Below are 23297 nucleotides of genomic sequence, written 5' to 3' on the forward strand. Positions count from 1 at the left end.
GGCAACTCATGGACTCATGTAAGGATCACCTTTACGTTGGGGGTTAGGAATACAATTTAATATTACCATAATAACACACTTTAAAAAAATAAAAATAGTCGTGCACGCAAGTGATGTCATTTGGAAGTGTCTCCCTCTCCTCACATCGGAATTCCTCTGTGTCTCTTTACAGGTAAGTAGTTCATTTTTCTATGTCGCTCTGTTCACTATCGTAATAATTATGTAGGAGTAAACACTGTTGGTGTTTACATCATCGATAACTCGTACTACACCCTGTTAGTTTGTGAGTACTTTTGCACTGGCCATCAGCCTCTATGAAATACATTTTGTGATATATTCCTATGAGTGCTATAAAGCCTAGGAGGATTGCATATATTGCAGGCAAAAGTGTAAAAATCCAGGCATTTGTGCCTGGGCAATCTATAGGAAAGTTTGAAATAGAAATATTCTGTGAAGCACAAGGCATGGCAATTTGTATCCATCGTCTCACTCTCTTTTATAATTAGCGACAGACAACATGCTCCTGAACCTGTCACCTTCAAATAAAAGGTAAACTATCCCAAAACAACTAAAAAGAGAGAACAAAAAAAAAACGACATCTCTACAAGCTTTTTATAAATGATAATGCAGGTGTGTGTGTATATACATATATATATATATATATATATATATATATATATATATATATGGTGGGGGAAAGAACATTAATTATTACTTGTAATTACTTTTAATTGTGAAACCATTAATTACATGACTTATTTTGATGTTCCGTGATGAAAGACAAGACACTCCTCGACTAGAAAAGTTCTTTGTTGAATTGGTTAGTCTGCTTTGCAGTCTATAACTTTTTAAATAACACCTTTTCTTTTTTTTTTCCTGTGCAGATGTTTTATAAGACAAGCACTCAGAAAGTACCGTACACTGCCTAATATAAAGTGTCAGAAGAACATATTCTGCTTTAGCTATCCCTTAGAGAAATAAAACGCTCTTTTTTTTTTTTTTTTTAAATGGCTTTAATTTTTACAGAATTACCAGAATTGCTAATTCCACATTTGGGTGTCAAACGCTAGAAGCAGTCGTAGCTGCATGATAGCATAGCCTCGTCCTGCGATAGTTTATACTGGTGTGGGGACTGTATTGGGCGCCAAATTATTGGTAGGTAGGAAACACTGGCTGCCTGTTGTTTTTCTGTGTCTGCTTGGCCTTTGCTAGTCGGCCAATGTGCTCATGCTCGCTGATATTCATACTGTTCTATTATAATTTCCAGAGATCTTTTTTTGCCAGGAGGTACTTGTTCTCTGCCGCTTATAGGAAATACTACCCAAGGCTGGTGTAAATGTATAAAACGGACAGCTTTATGAGAGATTTGAGATTGCTTCTGGCAAGTGAAATTCTTGTCGGGTTTGTTAGTCTGATATTGCACATGGAAAATCATTTTCTCTCTACTCAGTAATATTTTAGAAGAATGGGTTGATTCTTGCTAATCTTTCCTTTTCATCATGCTGTGTTCCTTCATCATCATCATTTATTTATATAGCGCCACTAATTCCGCAGCGCTGTACAGAGAACTCACTCACATCAGTCCCTGCCCCATTGGAGCTTACAGTCTAAATTCCCTAACATACACACACAGACAGACTAGGGTCAATTTTGATAGCAGCCAATTAACCTACTAGTATGTTCTTTGAGTGTGGGAGGAAATCGGAGCACCCGGAGGAAACCCACGCAAACATGGGGAGAACATACAAACTCCACACAGATAAGGACATGGTCGGGTGCTCCGGTTTCCTCCCACACTCCAAAAACATACTGGTAGGTTAATTGGCTGCTATTAAATTGACCCTAATCTCTCTCTGTCTGTCTGTCTCTGTCTGTCTGTCTGTCTGTGTGTGTGTGTTAGGGAATTTAGACTGTAAGCTCCAATGGGGCAGGGACTGATGTGAGTGAGTTCTCTGTACAGCGCTGCGGAATCAGTGGCGCTATATAAATGATCATGACCACATTAGCTTGGGTATCACAGTACCTCCATTATAGTACGTACCTTTGTCAACAATATCCAGCGTAATACATTGCTAGCTTCTTCCTTACCTGTTGTCCGGGATATCACGCGCATCATCCCCAGGCACTGATGAAAGTGTGTGGTTTGGACTAGGCGTGCACCACTAATATATAGCTTTATTATACTTTAATAACACACACACTGTATGCATCTCCTTCGTCTTGTTGGATCTGGTGCAGTACTGGTAGGGGTGACTACTCCGTGCCACGGTATCCTCACAGTTCTGCCATCTGAGGGGACGAGAACTGGATATGTACATATTAGGTGGACACATGTAACTGTTTTTTGGGGTTTTATTATAAGATAAATACTAAAATGACAAGAACAATGTATGCATTGTATATTCTAACAGTCCTGAATATAGGTCCAGACTTTTGCTGTAATCTTGACACCCGGGTACTTCCCGTTAGTGTTATTTACAATATAGGTATTCAATCTGTCATCCAGTAACTCACTAACGTTCAGAAAACTAGAAATTAAATGCAAATAATTGCTGGCACTTGGTGATCATGTTAAATGCACAGATATGATCACATGTGTATTCTCCTTCTGGGAGAGCACTGCTAAACAATTTAATAAAGAGGAGAATCCAAAGGGCCAATGAGGTGTGGGCAAAGCCCAGGGTAATTTTTAATTTGAATTTAGTATGTTTTACTCCTGCACTCCCAAGTTATGAGAAAAACACTGTGGGAAAACCTGGAATATACAAAGGAGATCTATTGCCCAGAACGATTGGGACGAAGTATTATAGGTAAACTGTTCTGACATAATTACATTTGAAGTCATGTTATAAACCTCTGTACAGCTATAATGTGTATTGTGCTTTATGTTTCTTACTACAGACCCAATTTAATAGGCCTATTTATAAAATGTACGTTTGGCATTCCCTTTGCAGAAATGCGTGACAAGATGAAAACTTGGCGGGAGGAAAACTACCGGAACAGCAGGCAAATCATTGACGTTGGTGAAGAGTTGTTGAATGAACACTCGTCCAAGCTCGGGGACGATAGTAAGTTTATTATGTCCATAAGTTTCAGTTCAGTAAGATACTTGCTGGTGTTGTGCACACCTGTTCTGCTGTAATATCCCTCAGGGAACCTTATTCTCTCTACTGGTGTCATGAGAAGTTTATATAGAACAGGGATTGTGAGCAGCCCAGGGCTTTACATGCACTAATAAAAACTATGTTTGTTATTACTTTCTATAGCTGTGTGTAATTCCAAATGTGTTCAAAAAGGATGAAATCTGACTCTCTGGGGTAGATTTAGCAAACTTTCTAAAAAGGTGAAGCGGTGGTGTTGCCCATAGCAAACAATCAGATTCTAACTATTGTTATTTAGAATGTACTAGATCACTGATAGTTAGAATCTGATTGGTTGCTATGAGCAACATCTCCACGTTTGCTTTTTAGAAGGTTTGATGAATATAACACAGTGTGAGCTGTTGGAAAACTAGAAAGGTATTTTCTACAAATCGGCCCACTCCCCTTTTGTAGTCAAACAAAGGTTTTCTGCCTCCAAGACTCCCACTGGTTATAAAGTACTCACCCATGGTGTCACCCTGCTAGCGCAACACTCCAGTAGTCATCAGGAGGATGGTATGTCAGAGCAGGACCACACAGATTGTCCAATCAGCTTCTCCCAACTCCCTGCAGATCAGCCTGTAATAAAAATTATTCAGGTTTTGCAGAGGTGCATGTAGGGTCTCTGCGATGTGTATGCAGCTCTTGGCCAAAATCTGAAAACTATGTAAGATAATTTTGGAGTGCAAGTATTAGAAGTCAAGCATGTCATGTGAAGTCTTGTACATGTAGTGAAAATTAAAGCTCATGCTGCGACGTGGGCTTTGAATGAGCATGTTGGGCTTTAATTGTAATTTGTTTGCTGTGAAAGATCTGCAAAAAGATCTCCTTGGCAGAGAAATCAACTTTGTATTGGCTCGCGGCACTGTCATCACTCAGTGGGTCATCTAAGCAGGCGTTTGCAGCACTTGTTATGTGTTCCGTCTCTAGCTCGGGTACCCCTTGCTTCGTCTCACCAGGATTGCATTCTGCTGATAATTAGGTCTCCTGTGAGCTGTAGACTTTCCAAGAAAAACATTTTCCAGGAAATGGTCACCTAACATATAGGAAATCCGACCCACTTTGGCACAGTGCTGTTATTTGGTACCTTTAAACAATATTAAACAGAGTTCCAATAGTAATAGCTCATTTATCTTTCAAAGCTGTGAACTTTGGCAGTACAAGTGCTTTTCTTAATTCTCAAGCAATAGCAAAGAAAAAAAAATGTTGCTTTTCTTTTTAGCTACAAATCTTGGTTTCTAGGTAGAAAACTTGTTGCTGAATGCAGACCCCGGCTCTTTACACAATTCTGCGGTTTCCAGACATACTGTAATCAGTTCAAAACAATTGACGAGACTGATACACAATTACATGTTATTTGAACAAAAAGACCTGTATAGGCAGTTAATTAACTGCCTTTTCTTCTTGAATTGAGAAGCCTAAAAACATATCATAACTCACAACAAGGTATGAGCGACACAATGCTATATTAGCTGCAAGAGCCTATAGTTTTGAAAAAAAAAATCTACTATTGGAGTGAATATAGAGACTGTAACAAGGTATTAGGCGCTGTGATAATGTGTCAGTGACGAGATTACATTTTGAAAAATCTACTTTTATTTAGTGTGTGTAGTGCACACTGATAGAGGCAGCAAATGACAAGCACAGGATTGCATCTTTGGTCTTAAAGGCATGGGCTTCATCTGAATTAATTGACAACATGTCAACATATAGCAATTAATAATGTGTATCCCTCTTCACAGCGGCTCTTAGAATGTTATTTAAGCAAGAGGGCGTAATGCAAATTGGTTTTACTTAGTTTTACACTTTCATTACACTCTATCTCAACATTTATATTGCATTTCAGCTGTTGAGGTGAGAGCACCTTGTCACATGTTCATTTATCCTATTAGAAGTGTCACATATAAGAACAGCATGTTATTCTAGCTATAACCGTGCAGCGTTCTGAAGTCAGAGCAGTGACTTGTAAAGGTTACATGACAGATTTATCCCTTTATACCCTGAAAAAAATCAGAATTTGCCTACTGCACCTCCAGTCTGAGAGGAGGCCTATGTGTAGTTCCATGATTTACTCTGCACTCAACTATTCAAAGTTCTAAAGTTAGTGGCAAACATAAGTATCTGAAAGCCTTTATCACTGTAAATAAAGGGAAACATTCTTCAAAGGAAGAGAAGTATTAGACCACGAGGTCATGCACTGAGACTGGGGGGAAGTAGGTTCAGAGGAAAAACTACTTCACAGAAAGGGTAGTGGATAAGTGGGATAGCCTCCCATCAGAGGTGGTAGAGGATAATTCAGTAAAGCAATTTAAACATGTTTGGGATAGACATAAGGATATCCTGTCAAAGAACTAAGGATAAAATAGGGTTTGAGGTTACAATAGGTTAAAAAATGGGCAGACTAAATGGGCCAAGCGGTTCTTATCTGCTGTCAAATTCTACGTTTCATATCAACACTTCAAAATGCCGCAGTTTTCTTGTTTTATAAAACACATTTAACTCTACCTGTTTTTTTAACAATTATGTGTAATTGGCTTTAAATTCATCTCAGACTTACCCCAGTTACAGTGCTTATATGCATAAGAAAACCCCAATGCCAATGTATAATCCATTTGTGTTTTATAAGTCTCCTTTTCCATATCACAGCGTGACAGTGCTGTTATTTTACGAATTGCGGTTTAAACAACTGTTCTTTGGTCAGTAATTCCCATGTCACAGAGCACTATACATGCGGCCATTCTCCCTGTGACTACAGCACATGTGCAGCGTATTAAAGAAAATAATTAGTGAGTGGCGTCTCGTGATGGCAAATAGTACACCAGGTCACTTGTATGACTGAGCTATTAATAGTCTGATATAACTGCATGATCTTTGTCCAGTCACCATTCTTATGTTAGGAAAGGCTCCGCTGTCATGAATAGGGAAGTGTGGTGCATACATTCATCATCATCATCATCATCAGCTATCTATATAGCACCACTAATTCCGCAGCGCTGTACAGAGAACTCACACCAGTTCCTGCTAAATTCCCTAACATACGCACACAGACAGAGAGAGACTAGGGTCAATTTAATAGAAGTCAATTAATCTACTAGTTTGTTTTTGGAGTGTGGTCGGGAATCAAATTCATGACCCCAGTGCTAGGAGGCAGAAGTGGTAACTACTAAACCACCGTGCTGCTCCCAATTACATTTGAGTGATGCTCTCAGATTAGTGAATAACTTGTTAAATTAATTTGACACCACATTCTATGAAAGTCCATTTTAGTCCTTTAAAAAAAAACGATATTTTTTCCTGCTTCTTTCAAGTAAATCCACATTTATATACCTGTTTACATTAAAAAGTAGGAACTTCCCATAGAGTGCCGATTCCGTCACAAATTAATATGTAAGAAAAAAAAATAACCCTCATAACAGGTAATCTATGTTTTATTGTGGTGGTAAAAAACTGCGCCCACTTTTTTACACATTCGTGTAGGCGGTTGAAAAAAAATGTCATATATAACTTTATGCAATATGAAGCACAATCTAATAGATAATTTGTGGCAAACGTTATTTCAATCCTCTTTTATAGAACACCCATAAGCAGTGATGTTGGTGTAGATGATAGGAATCATTCTAGGATTTGAAAGTTTAATTTTTTTTTTGTCAAAGCTAGCACCGTCTTGATGAATAAGGGGGTGACTTTTGCTCTTTGTGGTGGAGGGGTGGCATACACCAGCACACTTTACATTTTAACAGGTATTCACTAGTAGGAATAACGCTGTCATATGGGCATAATCAGTGGTTTGGCCTCAGCAAAAAGCAAAAGGATGTGTCCGGTTTGCCCACCCATTTGCGTGAGAGTAAATCTGATGGACCTGGGCACACAGGCCAAGAAACCACATCAAGTGGGGTCCTATCCGATATCTGCTAAATAGGCTTTCCACAAGTCTGAAAAGGTCATTCCTTGTTAGAAGTAACGAAAAATAGTGGGCATTATGTGCCCGCGTGCAGAGAACTAGGCCTGTTAGGTTTAACGCAGCCAGGTTGGCTGTCTCAATTGCTATTGCCAGAATACATTTATTAACAGGTTTGAATTCCTGCCGGACCTTCATTGTTCTGCACTCTGTAAGGTGGAAATATACCCCCCCTTCCTCCAGACTTTAACACTCTACATAAAACACAATGAGCAGTGGTTCTAAACTCAGCACAGAACAACATGTTTCATTAAAGGTGTCATTGTGTGGGGAAAATATTAGAATGACAAAACTCTGCTTGATGTGTCTTTTGTCATGAATGTGTGAGGCATTGTTTTGTTTGCTATAGACTTAAAGCCTTATAACTGATCTCTTTCATTTTATGTTAGAAGTTGAAATACAACGTGTCTTTTTGAAGAGAGCTTGGATTTGAACCTCCTGACATTGTAGTCATTCCTGAATATATACATAGATGTGAATGAGAGATAAGGACCCTCTTGCATGCCGTGACTGCATATTTTCCCTACTTACTCTAATACCCTAGATCCTACTTGATCTCCGACTTGATTTCCTTTTGCCTAGACCTCATTGTTTCTTGTGACTTTCCAATGGTTATTTCCATTTTTACCTTTTCTCTTTTTTTTCCTTTTACCGTAACTGACTTTTCCATGGATTTACGGAGTCTTCTCGCTATATCTTTCTTTTCTTCTATTTCTGACCCTTTACTAAAGCCAACATGTATTCTAATCCACATGTGCAATATATTTGCTGTTATCTCTACAAGAAGAATATTGTCAGTTTATCCAGTTACTGGATTCACAGCTTTACACAGTCCTTTTATTGAAATTAATAAAAGTCAGTTTACAGTTGAAAATACCTTCACAATTGGATCACAGTTCTTTCTCTGAAAGTGATTGCTGTTCATACAGCGTTATCTAATATGTGCCGTAGTCAGTCCGCCGCTTCTGTCCTGTCTCACAAAGCTGGGCGTCGGGAAACACCTATAGTCAAATTGGCCAAGTAAAGTGAATGAATAAATGTGGAAATTACATATGTAGGACACCAGCAGATCTCGCATCACAATGTGACTCCTCAAAGTTCTCTGAACTTTGGGGAGCCACAGTTTAATGTACAAAGAAAGTGTAATTGCTTCATCACTCTTACAGAAAGCTCAAGCTGCATTTGTAGAACAGAGTTCTAGTGGGATCTGATGTAAATCAGCAAGATGACATTTCAGCCAGTTAAGCTGTTGTGACATCACTTGTCACTCCTCTAAATCCACCAATCAACACACTTTATTTCTGCAAAGCAAGATTGGAAGCTTGTCACTCACCCTCAGACAGAAAAGAACGCCTTTTATAATATGACATTCTGCTGCACAGGAGTGGAAAAGCATGATAGATGATACGTAGCTGGGTATAAACTTCAGTTATTTCACATATATAATTTAGCTCAGTAATACATACGCTTTTGCTAGTCAAAAAGTGACGTTACTTGCTCTTAGGGGCGTATTCAATTGTTTGCGTTAACGCTAACAGACGAGCGCTCAAAAAATCTTACTGTTAATACATTAATTACTCACGGAATTTCAGCTCGCAGCTCCCTGAGCGGCAAGCTGAAATTCCACGAGTAAACTACCATATTAATGGTTTTCGCGCGCAATATTATCGTATAAACGGTAATGATTTTTGGGCGCTCGTTTTTCAGCGTTAACGCTGACAATTGAATACGCCCCTTAAAGCACTATAGAAACATTGTATTAGGAGCATTGCATATTCTGTTATTTGTTTTCCATTTATTTGTTATAAAGAAAATATTACATGTTTTTTTATCTTGAAACTTAATTTATTTTTTATAAGCAATGTCTTTCTGTTCAATTATCAAATGTCCTCACTTGCATTGCATAATTGTGTTTTGGGTTTTTTTTGTTGTTTTTTTTAAACACAAAGAATCAATGTTCTTCCTTTTATTGTAGTAATGTTTGTTATGTCTTTGTCTGTACAGTATGGATAATCTATGAGCAGGTGATGATTGCTGCCTTAGACTGTGGCCGTGATGAAATCGCTATAGTAAGTAATATTTATGAATATTTTAATCCTGGTACGGATTTAATTGTTTTGCCCAACAGTACGTTTTTATTTCAGTGTAAGTTTAACTGAGAATTCCTTAATGGCTCATTGAACCAAATACACTGTGTATTTTCCCACCCTCGCTTACCACAAGGTATTTCCTCAGCACAAAAGTGCATTCATAGGTATTCATTACATTGTATGTGACAGACTCTATAATGCCAGCCTTGGACAGCCTCGTTAGGTGGTGGTATAGATGCTCCTTGCCAGCAAAGTCATATAGTAAGTTAGGAAACAGATAGATGGTGAAATATTAAAGCTAACGTGGGCTTTTTTTTACAAAAAAAAAAATCTAGAAAATATTCCCCAAAATTTCAGGCAGTAGAATATTACTTGTTTATTTTATCCTGTCTCCAACCCTAATTTGGGAAGTGCAATATGAAAAGACAACCCTAACGCACATGTAATCCTTCTACTGCCAAGACCGAACATGGGACTTTGGTCGTCTCATTTAAATGTAGACGTAAAGAAAAAAAGGGGGGGGATTTTAAAATGTGGGGGAGGGTGTTTCCCTGCATGCAAATGAAATCTATGCATTTGCAACCCCTTGCATTGCAACATGGTTTGTCCATGTTAGGAACCCCTCCAGCCAGAACAGCACAACCCGGAGTCTGCTCCGCCAGTCAGGTGTTCACTGGAGCCCCTAGTGATGGGGACAGACTTGGCCGCAGACTGACAGAGGGTCGTGAAGTGTGTACCGGCTGGGGAGAACCCAGGTAAGCGAAGTGAAGTCCAGACAAGGGTCAAGGGCCGGCAGCAGACAGCAAATCCAATAAACAGACCGAGGTCAAGGGTCACGAGCAAACAGGAAGGTCGGTAAACACGCCAGAGGTCGGGGTCACAAGAAACACAGGCAGGGTCCAAATCCAGGCAAGGGGTCATACACGGGCAATCCAACAGAATATCCAAAGGACAGGAGCTAGGAGCAGAGCAGGTCAGCAGACTGGTAACAGAAGCTATAACCGGCAGTGAGGCAGTCCGTGACAGTCCAGAGGCAAATTTGCACCTTTTTTTTTTTCCCTCTCCACTCCTATCTCTGAGATCTGTGTGTTTTCTTGATCATGATAAAAATAAGAAGTTCAGTTCTTCAAAACAGGGATGTCAGTGTGCCTAGGCAACAGGATGTCATTATTTCTTACAAGTTTTTCTGAGATGCATTCAAAAATGGTCATTATAGTGGCTGTTTCACATACAGAAATGTATGTATTCGGTTTATAGAAGAGGGTGGTCATAAATGTATTTTTTTTAAAAAATGACTGCATTGTAAATATGTCAAATAAAAAAAAGAAAAAAGAGGAAAATTAAAATTTTGCTTATAGAAATAAGAACAATTCATACCTGATTGAGCACTGATAACAGATGGTGCCGTTGTTGGATTTATTTGCTTAGCTGTGCCCCATGTAACATCACCTCTCCTAATCTCTGCTCACTTATATTAGCTGAAAGTGTTGTATGCTGTCTGGTGATGGTGGGGGGTTGGGGGTGATCTTCAGGACCCGAGCTCAGTGCATGACTCTTACGCTCATCTTTGAGAGTACTTTTTGGTTTTATTCAATATGAATAAAACACTGCTGAGGTCAGGGGAGATGATTAAGGTTATGGGGTGTGGCTATGCAAATAAAAATCTGTCATTTAATATGATTCTTATTTCTATGCTAGAATTGTCAGATATCTTTGTTATTTTTGGTAGGTGTAGTTAGTAGATTGTATCTATGAAAAATGTACTTTTAGTGATTCCCCCCCAATTCCCCCCCCCCCCCTTACTCTTCGTATGAACAATGAAAATGAAACCAGGTTAATGCATACAGACGATTTGTTCTATAATCGTGAATTGTGACGTGTAAGGACCCAAGGAAGAGTCTAAGCGTATCTGCTGTCCGTATACTACAGTGCCCAGTACAGTACCTAAAAATCAGGGATAGATAACCTGTGACTCTCCAGCTGTTGTGGAACTATTAAGTCCCAGCAGGCCCTGAAAGCCTATTTGCTATATGTTCTCTCTTCTAAAAAAATTACTTTTTGGTTAAGTGATGTTTATTTTTTTATGTCTGTAATTGCTTTATTTCAGGCTCCTTTTTGCCCCCCCTGTTCAGTTTTTAAGCATTGCCAACATTACCATATATTGATGGCCTTAAAACTGCCAGGAATGTAATACTGTGAAATGACCTTGCAGCTGAGATCTGTGATAATGCTCCAGTCTATCATTGAAACATTGTTCCATATGTTCCCTGAAATGTTCTCTGCTACATCGGCATACGCTGCACAGTGTTTGTTTAAGTTCTTGGTTATGTCATGCGTTTTTCTTTTTTTCTCTTAATAATCATGCAAAGTGTTCTTCTGTTCTGTATCCAAGAGTGCCATAGATCTGTTTTACTTATAAACAATCCAACCGTTTCAAGTCGCTCAAGAAAGTTTTCACCAGTCCCACATCTCTCCTGGCACTGTCAGCTTATTTAAAGAATGAAAGCCGCAGGATCACTCTTTAAATGTGATTTTATATATACACACACATACTGTACATACATACGCACAAAACCTATGTGCATAATGTAGGTATTTTAGGAACTTATTAGGACTAAAGTAATTTTACCAGACAAATGACTTAAACATTTTCTTTTTAACACCCTACTTACGTTAACACACATGTGAGAAATTGGGGTGAGCTGGTCTCCCTGACCGCCAAACAATCGGACCTGTAAATCGCTGCCAATCTGACAAATTTTCTTGTTCATTGGACGTGCTGAACATATCTATTTTGAGGTCACCTGAGCTAATGATTGGTTTGTTTGGCTGATGCCATTACTGACAGACAGCATTTGCACCTAGATTGATTAAGCTTGTTCCACTGGCTGATCGTCTGAGCCATTTTATTTGGTGCACGTACGTGGCCCAATTTGCCGGCCAGTTTTGATGAAAATAATGACGTTGGCTGACTAGACCTGTATGTGTGTGGCCAGCTTCACTGTGCAATGCTCATCAGAGACGCCACAACGTGGTCATATCTTTGACCTCAAAATAATCCTTCTGAAATATTGTGATTGTTGGGCATGCCTGAAAGTACAGTCTGCAAATAACCGGATCTGGTCTGTGTTTGCAGCCGTTTATGATGGCGGTTTAAACTCTTGTGCAGTTCCCAAAGGGAGTGAAATATTTCTTAAAACTATATATTAGAAATACACGAGCTTCAAACCCTGTATCCGGAGCAGAGTTTAGAAACACCGGAGACACATTGGACACAATTGTGACTTGGGTAGCGACATAGACATTCGCAGAAATCTGGTAATGCTGAGAGCGTACAAATCTTTTTAATTTTTTTATTTAAAGTTTTATTGGGTTTTACACACATATACAGGTTATACATGTACAACCTACAAAATGGCATGGTACGTTATTGACACTGAAAAAATGACATCCTGGCACCAGTCCAAAATGCACTCAGAAATCTGTAAAGGAGATATGTCAACCCTTACACATACCTGCTAAATAACCATATAAACATTAACATATAGACAAAGGAAAAGAAGGGAAGGGAAGTGGGGATCACATTAGAGGGGGGGGGGGGGTCTAGCAAAATTCCTCATTTAAGCTTCAGTTTAGTTTAAAGCTCTGTCAACCTAGTAGGTTATGTATCTGCCGGGCACACAACGCTCCCAAATGGTCCATATAACCAACCCAGCACTCGGGTGCAAAAATGGGAAGGAACAAAACCACTCAATCAGTCAAATTTGAAATCGGGGACTCTGGAGAGTCCAGAAGTTTTAACCATGGAACCCAAGTAGCATAGTACAATTCAAACAAGTCTTTGGCAAACAAATCTTTTTATGTTATGTTAAATATTTTTAGTTTCTTTCCTCTTTAAGGGAGTAGCCTGTTGGTCATTAATCTGTGCCCACTCTCTTTGTTTTGAAGTCTTGTCTGCAAGAATTACGCAGGCAATTTCCTGGCAGCCACAGGGTAAAGAAACTAACTGGCATGAGATTCGAGGCGATGGAAAGGTAATTTAATCGATAACATACATGTCGCAGATGTTGTACAAATTTTCATTTTTCTTAATTATATCTTGGCGTTTTTCTTTTTCTGTTGAGCAGTATAATTTGCTTGATTGGATGTTGCTGAAATGTATTTCATTATAGGGAATTCTGAAAAATAGAATTTGTTTGAAATAAATATTTTTTGTGTTGAACACATGCTTTAAGTCTCTCACGGCCAGATGCTCATTTTGTTATTTAATTCTAACTGACTCAGTTTATCTTTTCTTCATGCATTTTGTGAGTGTATAATAAGCCTTTTGTGTGCTTGGCAGATTTCTCTTTAAAAAAAATAAAATTGATTAAGCTCTTTGGAAGGTGGAACGTCACACAAAAATGCCTTTTTTGTAGGTATTTCTGGCCTCTGTCAACCAAGAAAAATGACAGTGCATAAGCAAACAAATATAAAATTACTTCTGCGAGTAGTGCACTAAGTAAATGTTAGTATAAAAATCCTGGTGCTTGAAGTGGGATTACTGTTTGACTGTACTGTACCTACATATCTTATGCTGTTCCAAATCCACCACAATTAGCTGAGCCTCAAGCGATCTTTGTGCAGTATTTCAGGGATATTACCTGCAGACTCTTTAGACACCCACAGGATATTCTGAGCCCATCAGTGTCTTGGTGTCGGATAGTGATCTATTACAAAAAAAAGATCCAATATCCACCCACACTTCTATCACTGAAACAGAATTTACTGGGTGGGGAGGAGCAGCTGTGCTCTGGATCCCATATTCGGACGTAACAATATGAAATAAACAAATTAATTTAATTTTTATCTCTGATATTAGGTATTGAATGGGAGCTGTTTATAACAGGCCTCTTTTGAACCATGCCACGCTCTACAGCTAAAAGTAGTTCAGGATGTTGTCCATTAATGTAGAACTCAAGATGTGGACTTGAAGTTTAACCTAGAAGTGGCGACTTTCCGCTCCGAGTACAGAGATCCACAGACGTGTCCAGTGGACTTACTGCTGATTCACCATTCTAATTAGTATACTCCTATCCTCCATTGGTGGTGCATCTTGGAGATCTAGGAGTGACGGCTATTCTGATGGCTCTTGCATGGGCGATGAGATGCAACTGTTCAATTGAGGCACTATCTTGGGACAATTGTCTAAAAACAACTCCTTATGCCTCGGTAACGTCAACAGTTTCTAGTAATCAGGCTGCAGTCTCGTGAAAACTGGTCTATCCCTCAAAATGGCTGCATTATCTGTTAGTAGCCAACTGGTGCCTCTGGGGTCATCTGTCTAAAATATTATAGTCTCCTATAATATTCATTTTAGGTGAATGAAAGAAGTTACAAAATATCAACAGCATCTGGGAGCACTTCAGCTGGCAAAAGTCAACACCAGTATATAATGTAACACAAAATAACACGTCTTACTTTCTTTCCACTCCCTTTTTAATGTGCCCAAAGGTACGTTAAACGTAAACATTACATATATAACAAATAATATATATGTTTTATACAACCTTTTAATGACACAATCGCCTGTCTAAAAATGCTTTAGTTCCACTTTTAGTTCCATTTTATAAGATATGCAAAAAAAAAAGTTTATATTGGCAAAATTACTTTCTTCCCTTGTTTTACTGAATGTCTAAGAAAATAAAGTAAATTTAGAATTTCAAACCTATTTTGAAATAAGGAATATTTTCCTGTTTTATGTTTTCCGTACCAAGTAACTTACAACCAGTTGAATACTGTACTGTACCATAATGACCAAATGAAAGGTTTATAAGTCTTTCTTTCTGGCAAATGTTTTTTTTTTTTTGTGCTGAATCGTTGGGTTTGTTTAGCTCTATGTATATTTTCTGAAACTCATTTTCCATAAGTGGTTTTCACTTTCCTTTTGGAACAGGTACGATGATGCTCTCCAGATATATGACAGGATATTGCAAGAAGATCCAACTAACACAGTAAGTCAAATATTGTGACTGTAATAGGTAATTTGAGAGAAGCCTTCTGAGAGCGTACTCCTGGCTAACAAAATATTGCTTCAAATCATTCTCGCTCTCCCACAGGGAAATATATTTCTTTTAATTATTTTTAGGAACTTGGACATATTATTTTGCTTGCACTCTAAATACCAGAAGAGTACAAAACTTAATAATATATAACAACTTTGTTTCTAGAATGATAGACGTCAATGTTTGAAAGAGGTTTTCATTTAAATAGCTGTGTTTCTAGTGCTTTCAATACACCATTGTGTACAGAGGTTTGGGTTTTACAAAGATTTCTCTAGATTAAAATGTATTTTTAAGTGGTTTACTAAGCCTTTAAGAAATACAGAAAAGTGATATGTACATGATTTGCTAAAATAACTAAATAACTAACAATATTATGTGAATAAACAATTATGCTTAAAAGATTGCTTGCAAGCATGTGAGCTAGTTAGGGACACTTCATTTCAATTTGCCGTTTGGGTTGCACTGCTAATTTGCTGTATAAACCATTGATATTTATATAAATACACAGAGATAATCTTTTTTTATAATAAATCTATATTTTTTTTTATTCTTTATTGTAATTTTCAAGTGTATTTTTCTGAATAAAGAAACAATGAGTGACAACATGACAATCCAGTATACACATTTTACTTTTTTTTTGGGTACATCAGCAACAGTGCTCAACAGGAGCTATGTGAGCGTTAATGTAAATGGAAGGTGGTGGTGGGGGGGGGGAGTGTAGATATGGTTTGGGAGAGGAAGGGAGACTCATAATTCTGGACAAGGGCTTCATTAATCACCCAGAGAAGAACAAGTTGGGGTGGGGGTGGGGGGGTATTGTGGGTAGGTGAGACCCTAAATTACAGCAGCTGGAACCAAGTAGCGGATATTTTGGGAATTTCACCACTGCCATAATTAACTCCTTCACCATCGTGTAGAAATAGTGTAGTGGTGGGATCTCCAGATGCCTGTTATGAGCGCCTTTCTGGCATTGTTTAAATGCTTTTAAGAGGGATTTCTTGTATTTGGGGAATGGAATTGGGAATGAGAGTGGAGCCATTAGCCGGGATCCATCGACTCCTCCTCAACAAAGATTGATGACTGTTTGCCATTCTGGGTGTTTTTCTTACAGTTCCCACCATGTATGTATTAAGGTGTTTATAGCTGCACCACATCTTCAGCAGGTGGCAGGGAGTTGTGAGATAATTTATATAATACACTTAGAACCCTATGCCACCTGGACAAGACCTTGACTTGAGTCTCCACGACCGAGGCACTGAGTGAGTAATCTGAACATTTTTTTGACCAGTCCTCATCCTCTATATCTCCTGGCAGGTCTCTATTTGACAGCTCACTGTAGTAGGTCATGAAGCTGAACATGTCATCCAGGAGGAGCTTATAAGGACTTGAAATTATATGTATAGCACACTTCTTTTTTTTTTCTAGTCTCGGTGGAGGCAGCCATATTGTCTGTAGCCTATCCATTCACAAGAGACTATTTACATCACTGAGGCGTAAGTCACTTCCAGACCTCTACACGTAGGGACACCCATTCATTACATTACTGTTTGCTGGATAATCATACTCTTAAGTTCACCCTTATATGCCAACCCCCATCCATCTGGATGAATTAGCCCAGTATTGGGATAGGTGGCGGCGCCAATGTAAGACAGAAACCTTCACGTGGGGCCAAATTGTTATTCATTGCTTAGGTTGAACAGCTGGATCAGGCAGCGGTGTACTTATCCATGAGCCAGATATTAGATAACGTAAGCTATGGAGGTCCTCACGATAGCCGTAGAAAAGTGGAGGCGGTACGAGGATCAGTTCTGAAGATTTATTTTTTGGGGGGATTTTTGTTGTTTTTAAGCCTTGCTGCTGTGTGCCTATGGAATTCCCTCAATGCAACTTATTTTCTCAAATTAGTTTAGTTGTGCGTTAAAAATTAGTTTTTTGTAAAAAGTATTCAAGCCTATGTTTCACATGTGTGTCTGCACCAGGTTACCCTTCCTGTTATTGAGCAGCTTTGATCCATTTAGTTTAATTCCTTTCATACTGTTTTCTTGATTATAAAGTGTTGTCCGTTTGTTTTATTTATAACCGTGCCAGTATTAACGCCTTCCATGCTAAAGTTGTCCGAACAAGGGTTTAAAGTTATTCACGTTGGAAATGGTCTGCTTCTACACACGGTTCTCAGATTATAGTAATAAAGCGTTAGCAGCTAATGAGCTCACAGGCCTGGCTTCAGAGTAAACCTAGTAAAGGGACTAATGATTTCTTAAACTCGTTCCCCGCTGGTAGATGCAAAGATTGTGAGAGAGAGATAGGATTTGGAGTAAATACACATTTTTGTTATCCTCTAGGAATTGTAGTGTTCTATACACTTCATTCGGGCGATTTCCTCTAGCGCAATAAAGTTTCTAGCGGAGCAATTGTGCTCGGACATGTTTTGATGCAATTTTGCAGTCGAAACTTAAAATTCATGCTAGTGTTAATATAAGCTGTATTTTTCTTTTGCGACCAATAGCTGTTTCAGGGTTGTTTTTTCTTTGCAAGTATTACAAAAAAAGATACTTTATAGAAATGAAAAAATATATAAATAGCTTTTCAACAGCTTGTCATTTACACACACGTTTCATCCAAGGATAGTCAGAAATCCCTATAGTTGCAGATCGGATTTTTCTTGTGAAAGCTAAATAGAAATGTTTTGATAAATTGTCAGGTATTACAGCTGTTTACATATCCTCTACCTGATAATCACTTCCATATGTAAATGTGGCTGCTGTTAGGGGGATCTCTGGATACTAAGCAAAGCTTTTTGCCGAGTTTATTTTGGCATCCAAATCAGACTATCACTTTTTCTTGTGTGTGTGCTGACACATGGAGTTGCTTAGATTATAGTATAAAGCAAAGATACAGGGACTTTAAGTCCGCCAAACAGCCCCATTTGGCCAACTCATTTTAACACTTCCTATTTTGAATGTAATTTTATTAGCTCCTCTGGGACAGGCTCGCTCTTACTATGTTACTGTGGAACACACACCCGTGTAAAAAACAGGTGAACAGATCAGTTGCAGTGATCTTTCAGGTTTAGGCAATCGGTGATGATCCAGGTTTTGTAGAAGTCCTAGCAGGCTGAGACTTGTAGTGCACCATAGCCCAGTGAGCCGCAGCTTGTCGTTGTAATCTCCAGAGTAACATTAACACTTTCTCCACCAGAGAATAGTGCATTCAATTTTTGGGTTGGGTACTAAGCTCCGATGCTGGTAAACCCGACAAGACTCACAGCGACATCTTCAGTACGAATCCTCAGGAGCGCGACCTTTTCACCTCCACGATTGTTTACTATACTGACTTGGAGTAAATACGATTAATGAACAGGGCGGTAGCACAGAATGACGTAGATGTGCGCGCCGACAGTAATCTTTCTACACTTAAGGGGGCAGTTATAGAATAGGGGGCAGTTGAAAGAGGCGCCGCCTCTTCAATGTTTTTAAGTAAGACTTACATAATGTAGCCATAAGCTATTCTATAACTGCCCCCTTAAGTGTAGAAAGATTACTGTCGGTGTGCACATCTACGTCCTTCTGTGCTGCCGTCCTGTTCAGTAATCACATTTACTCCAAGTCAGTATATTAAACAGTTGTGGAGAAGAATAGGTCGGGTTCCTGAGGATTCGTACTGAAGATGTCGCAGTGAGTCTTGTCGCGGTTGCCAGCATCGTGAATAAGATTACCACCGAAATTTTTAGCTGCCTTTGACTGGGATCAGAGCGCCTATTGTATTTATTCTTCAAGACTGGGAACTACGAATGAGTGGGAGCTGATGGATAAACGTAGTCATCGGGACAAAGGGAAGATGTGATCTGGTCTCGGGAACCCCTTAAACACATAGGGCCTTATGGTCTGATTCATTAAGGATCTTAAATGAAGAGGATTCTAATTTCAGTCTCCTGGACAAAACCATGTTAAAATGCAAGGGATGCAAATGAGTGTTCTGTTTTGCACATAAGTTAAATACTGACTGTTTTTTCATGTAGCACACACATACTTGATAACTTATTTGTACACTGAAATTTAAAGTTGATATGTGTGTGCTACATGAAAAAACAGTCAGTATTTAACTTATGTGCAAAACAGAACACCCATTTGCACCCCTTGCAATGTAACATGGTTTTGTCCAGGAAACTGAAATTAGAATCCTCTTCATTCAAGATCCTTAATGAATCAGGCCCTTAGTCACTAAGGAGAGCAAAGCAAAAAAAAAAAGGAGCAAGTTTGCTCCTGGACAAAACCATGTTTATTATTTTGCACATAAGTTAAATACTGGTTGATTGTATCATGTAGAACACAAATATTTGATAGCTTTATTTTTACACTGAAATTTAAAGTTGACCGAGGGCCTGTCCTACCCCAACTATAAATCTGTCCTCACATTTTAAGTTTACCCCCCTCCAATACAAAATGGTTTTGCCCAGGTGTAAAGTTACTCCTTTTTTATGCTTTGCTCTCCTTAATGTCTCAGGCCCATAATGTTCCGTAAGAAACAGTCCACAAGCATACTGGTAGAATAATTCACTTCTGACAAAAATGGGTCCTAGCTTGTGTGTATTTATGTGGTAGGGATTTAGACTGCAAGCACCAGTTTGGTGGGAATGATTCAATATTATTTGGAGAACTCTGCGTAATATGGTGCCACTATACGAATAAATGATAATAAACAGTAATAAGCTTTATAATTGGCGGTTACCTTAACCAAGGTGGTCTGACTGCTTTCTCTTTGTTGTTGCTGATTCTGAAATAAAGTTTGGCTTTTACATTGTGCGTCCAAAGGGTTCCAGAGTGTGGCTGATATCTTCTATAGGTGTTCCAGCGCACTCTGCGCGCCGCTGCATCTGGCGCAGCGGGCTTGAACCGTGTTTCTATATACTTGACAGTATTTCGTATCGGCCAACCCCTTTCTGACCATATGCACATAGGTTTGTGGGAGGGGCTACATCAACATGTAGTCAATCTGAAACTACACATGAAAATCAGCAACTTGTGTGTATAGGTTCAAGCATCCAACTTGTTTCTTTATAATAATACAAGTTAACCCGTGCATGATACTCATGCATTCTAGTCAAATCAAGCTACTTAAGGTGTTAAAAAGGTTCTTGTCATGCATTTGGGCCATAGCCCAGGCCTCAACCACCAACCACTCCCAACTGTCACTTCTCCTTCAAGAAATATATATATATTTTTTTTAAATCTTTATAAACACTTTTAACAATTAACAAATTAAATTAACAAATTAAAAACATTTTAGTATACCAAATTTCAGCCCTTTCTGAATTTTTTTTTCCCCACACACACTAAGAATTTAGTAGGTCAGTGTATAACTCTGCCCAGCAGTTGGCGCTGCAGCTCGGTTTTATTTTTTACACACACACACACACACACACACACAGACTAACACTCCACTAGACATTTATATATTTGATATCAGATGTTTTAAATAGTGTCAGGGTAGACATGTGACTTTAGACTTAATTGTACATAAAAGCAAACACTATTAATGACTTTTTTTTATTGTTAAGTAAACTTCTATTTCTTAGCACTTTTAAGCGCAGGCATTTAAGTGAAATGATCATCTGCCTTTATTTAACTTTTGAGCTATAGAACATCTTGACAAGGAGTTGAACAATCCTAGATATTGCGTTACTGGACAGTCCTCAAAATAGGAGAGATGACTCCTAATCCAGCTCTGTAAATCTACCTAGATCCTGGTACACTATTGTAAACATCATATAACCACACATCCTATTAAACCTCATGGCACAGAAAGCTCCAGACAGTTGGTGTTTAACGTATGATATTTCCACAATCTAAATCCTCATGACTCAAGTTGGCCGAGCTCAAAAAAAAAAAAAAAAAATGTGATCCAATCAGTTTTAGGCCTATTGACAGTTACTGCTAATTATGCATCACTGTGATTTGGGCTCATACTCATGGAAACAATAACAGGAGCTGCTGTGCATTGTGTTACACAAGTCCTGGTGTCAATGTAAGATTAGGCATGTTACAGCTGACCTCTCCAACCTGTGGCTCTCCAGGTGTTGTGAAACTACAAGTCCCAGCATGCCCTGCAGTTATGGGCTGGCTATCTGTGAAATTACAAGCTCCAGCATCCTTTGCCAGCAGAGTCTCTGAGAACCATAGCTTGGCCAGGACTGTCCTAGTGTGACATGATTAACTTGGGTATCTTTCAGTCTACCATTTGACATAGGAATATATAGGAGGGATGTGTTAGTGAATGACATTTCTGATAGCCTGGAAATACTTTCCATGATGTTAGTAGCTAGTTAATGGGTCCAGCAATATGCAGATCCTGGACACTAATGAATCGCCAAATTCCTGACCAGTTATTTCTTTGCCCTCCGGTTTGTAGTGTAGAATGCATTTTTTCTGCACATAAGGAACCTGGCATAGCTATCGGGACAGAGTTTGAGGACTTCATTATATTTTAGTAAGATTGCTTACATGTAAAAAAAGGATAATTATTTCTTGATAGAATATTTCACTTTTTAGCAAGCCATTGGCCCGATGCCATTCTCTTGTGTTTTCTTTGTAGCTTGTAAGAGAACCACCCTAGACTCCGTTTCTATGACATCACCTTTAAGGAGATTTGGCCGCTAATGTATTTGTACAAGATTTACAGCCCTTTCAGTGAAAGACTTGGGCAGCACTGATATAGTCAATTAGAAATCTATCCCCCTTATAATTTTGGAATTCATGGGAGGGATTATTAAACATTGATGCCCTGTGAGGATTTACAGACATAAAGGCATGATGCTTGTTAAGTATTCACAAACATTGGGGGGGTACATGGTAAATATTTCAGGTATAAGAAGACTTCTCTTAATTATTTAGTACTCCCTTGTATTCACAAATGTTCGCCATGTGCACAAACTGTTTGGTGCTTGGTAAGCATTCACACAGGGCTTTGTGGGCGTTTGCGGAAACCATACCAGGCTTGGGGAGAGTTTGTGGGGACAATGCAAGCTTGGTGAACGAATGCAACATAATGGGTGCTGGTATGGTCGGCCCTGGGGCAGATGAAAGATTTTAGATGGAAGGAGTCAACTTGGACAGGGTTGGAGTGGAGAATGGGCATCGCATGTGTTGGGAGGCAAGTCTACCTGGCATTGGGATGTCTGTAGTAATGCCATGCCGGTTTAGAAAGGTGCTGCTGCCAATCAGATCATTTGCTGCGTTCACACCTAGCTCCTGTCTTCCCTGAGCTCCTCTAGTGCAGGAAGCTCTACTAATTGAAGAAACATCGGGGTCCCAACAGAAGACCTACATAATGGGAGCACGTATGGAGGAGGTGCTCTAAAGCGGGCTATGGTTTGGCAAGTCTAGCACTTATGTACAGTGGGCATGTAACATATCTCTTATCACTAACCTGACCCATATATGGGCCACAATGGTTACTAGACCAAGCTGTAGTTGTCCAAAATGCTGCCAAGTCACACACCAGGATGGTGCCCAGCCATGTTGTAAGGGGACACCTTGTAAATAAGGGGCACACTTATGTATGGAAAGCTGTCCTTCATGCACACATTGAGGAACATAATTAAAAACTTCTAAAGTTCTGTTAATTCTGTGCGTTCAATTAAAATGTTCCATTAGTACTATCAGTTTCCTTCACTTGTTTCTGCAAATCCCTCCTGTGCCTGTATGACGTCTGGTTTTCACTGTATTTATCTGCTTATTGTGTAATATTGTTATTGCACAACTTTTTTTTTTTATTTAATAAAAATAAATATCAAAGGTTTAGTCCCCATCTTCTTTTACTGGAAACAGTTGCAAAGAAAAGAAGCATTTTATCTATGTCCCTGCTTGTGGGCACAGTTTGTATCCCCCCACTTTCCAGCAGCACTGATTCTGAGACATGTGCCTCATTGTGATAGATATATATATATATATATATATATATATATATATATATATATATATATAAGTTAACCCGTGCATGATACTCATGCATTCTAGTCAAATCAAGCTACTTAAGGTGTTAAAAAGGTTCTTGTCATGCATTTGGG

At 38.9% G+C, this 23297-nt stretch overlaps 1 protein-coding gene across 2 annotated transcripts in view; it reads left to right on the forward strand.

The window, feature by feature from the left end:
* Window positions 1-23297, forward strand: part of EMC2 (ER membrane protein complex subunit 2) — a 56091-nt gene that overhangs the window by 15520 nt on the left and 17274 nt on the right. For both annotated transcript variants that reach the window (XM_075213964.1, XM_075213962.1), the window contains exons 3-6: window positions 2955-3068; window positions 9103-9167; window positions 13137-13222; window positions 15124-15181. In XM_075213964.1, the coding sequence (XP_075070065.1) occupies window positions 2955-3068; window positions 9103-9167; window positions 13137-13222; window positions 15124-15181 (323 nt within the window). The remainder of the gene's footprint in view (window positions 1-2954; window positions 3069-9102; window positions 9168-13136; window positions 13223-15123; window positions 15182-23297) is intronic.

Source organism: Mixophyes fleayi, chromosome 5 (genome assembly GCF_038048845.1).
Source record: "Mixophyes fleayi isolate aMixFle1 chromosome 5, aMixFle1.hap1, whole genome shotgun sequence".
Lineage (NCBI taxonomy): Eukaryota > Metazoa > Chordata > Amphibia > Anura > Limnodynastidae > Mixophyes > Mixophyes fleayi.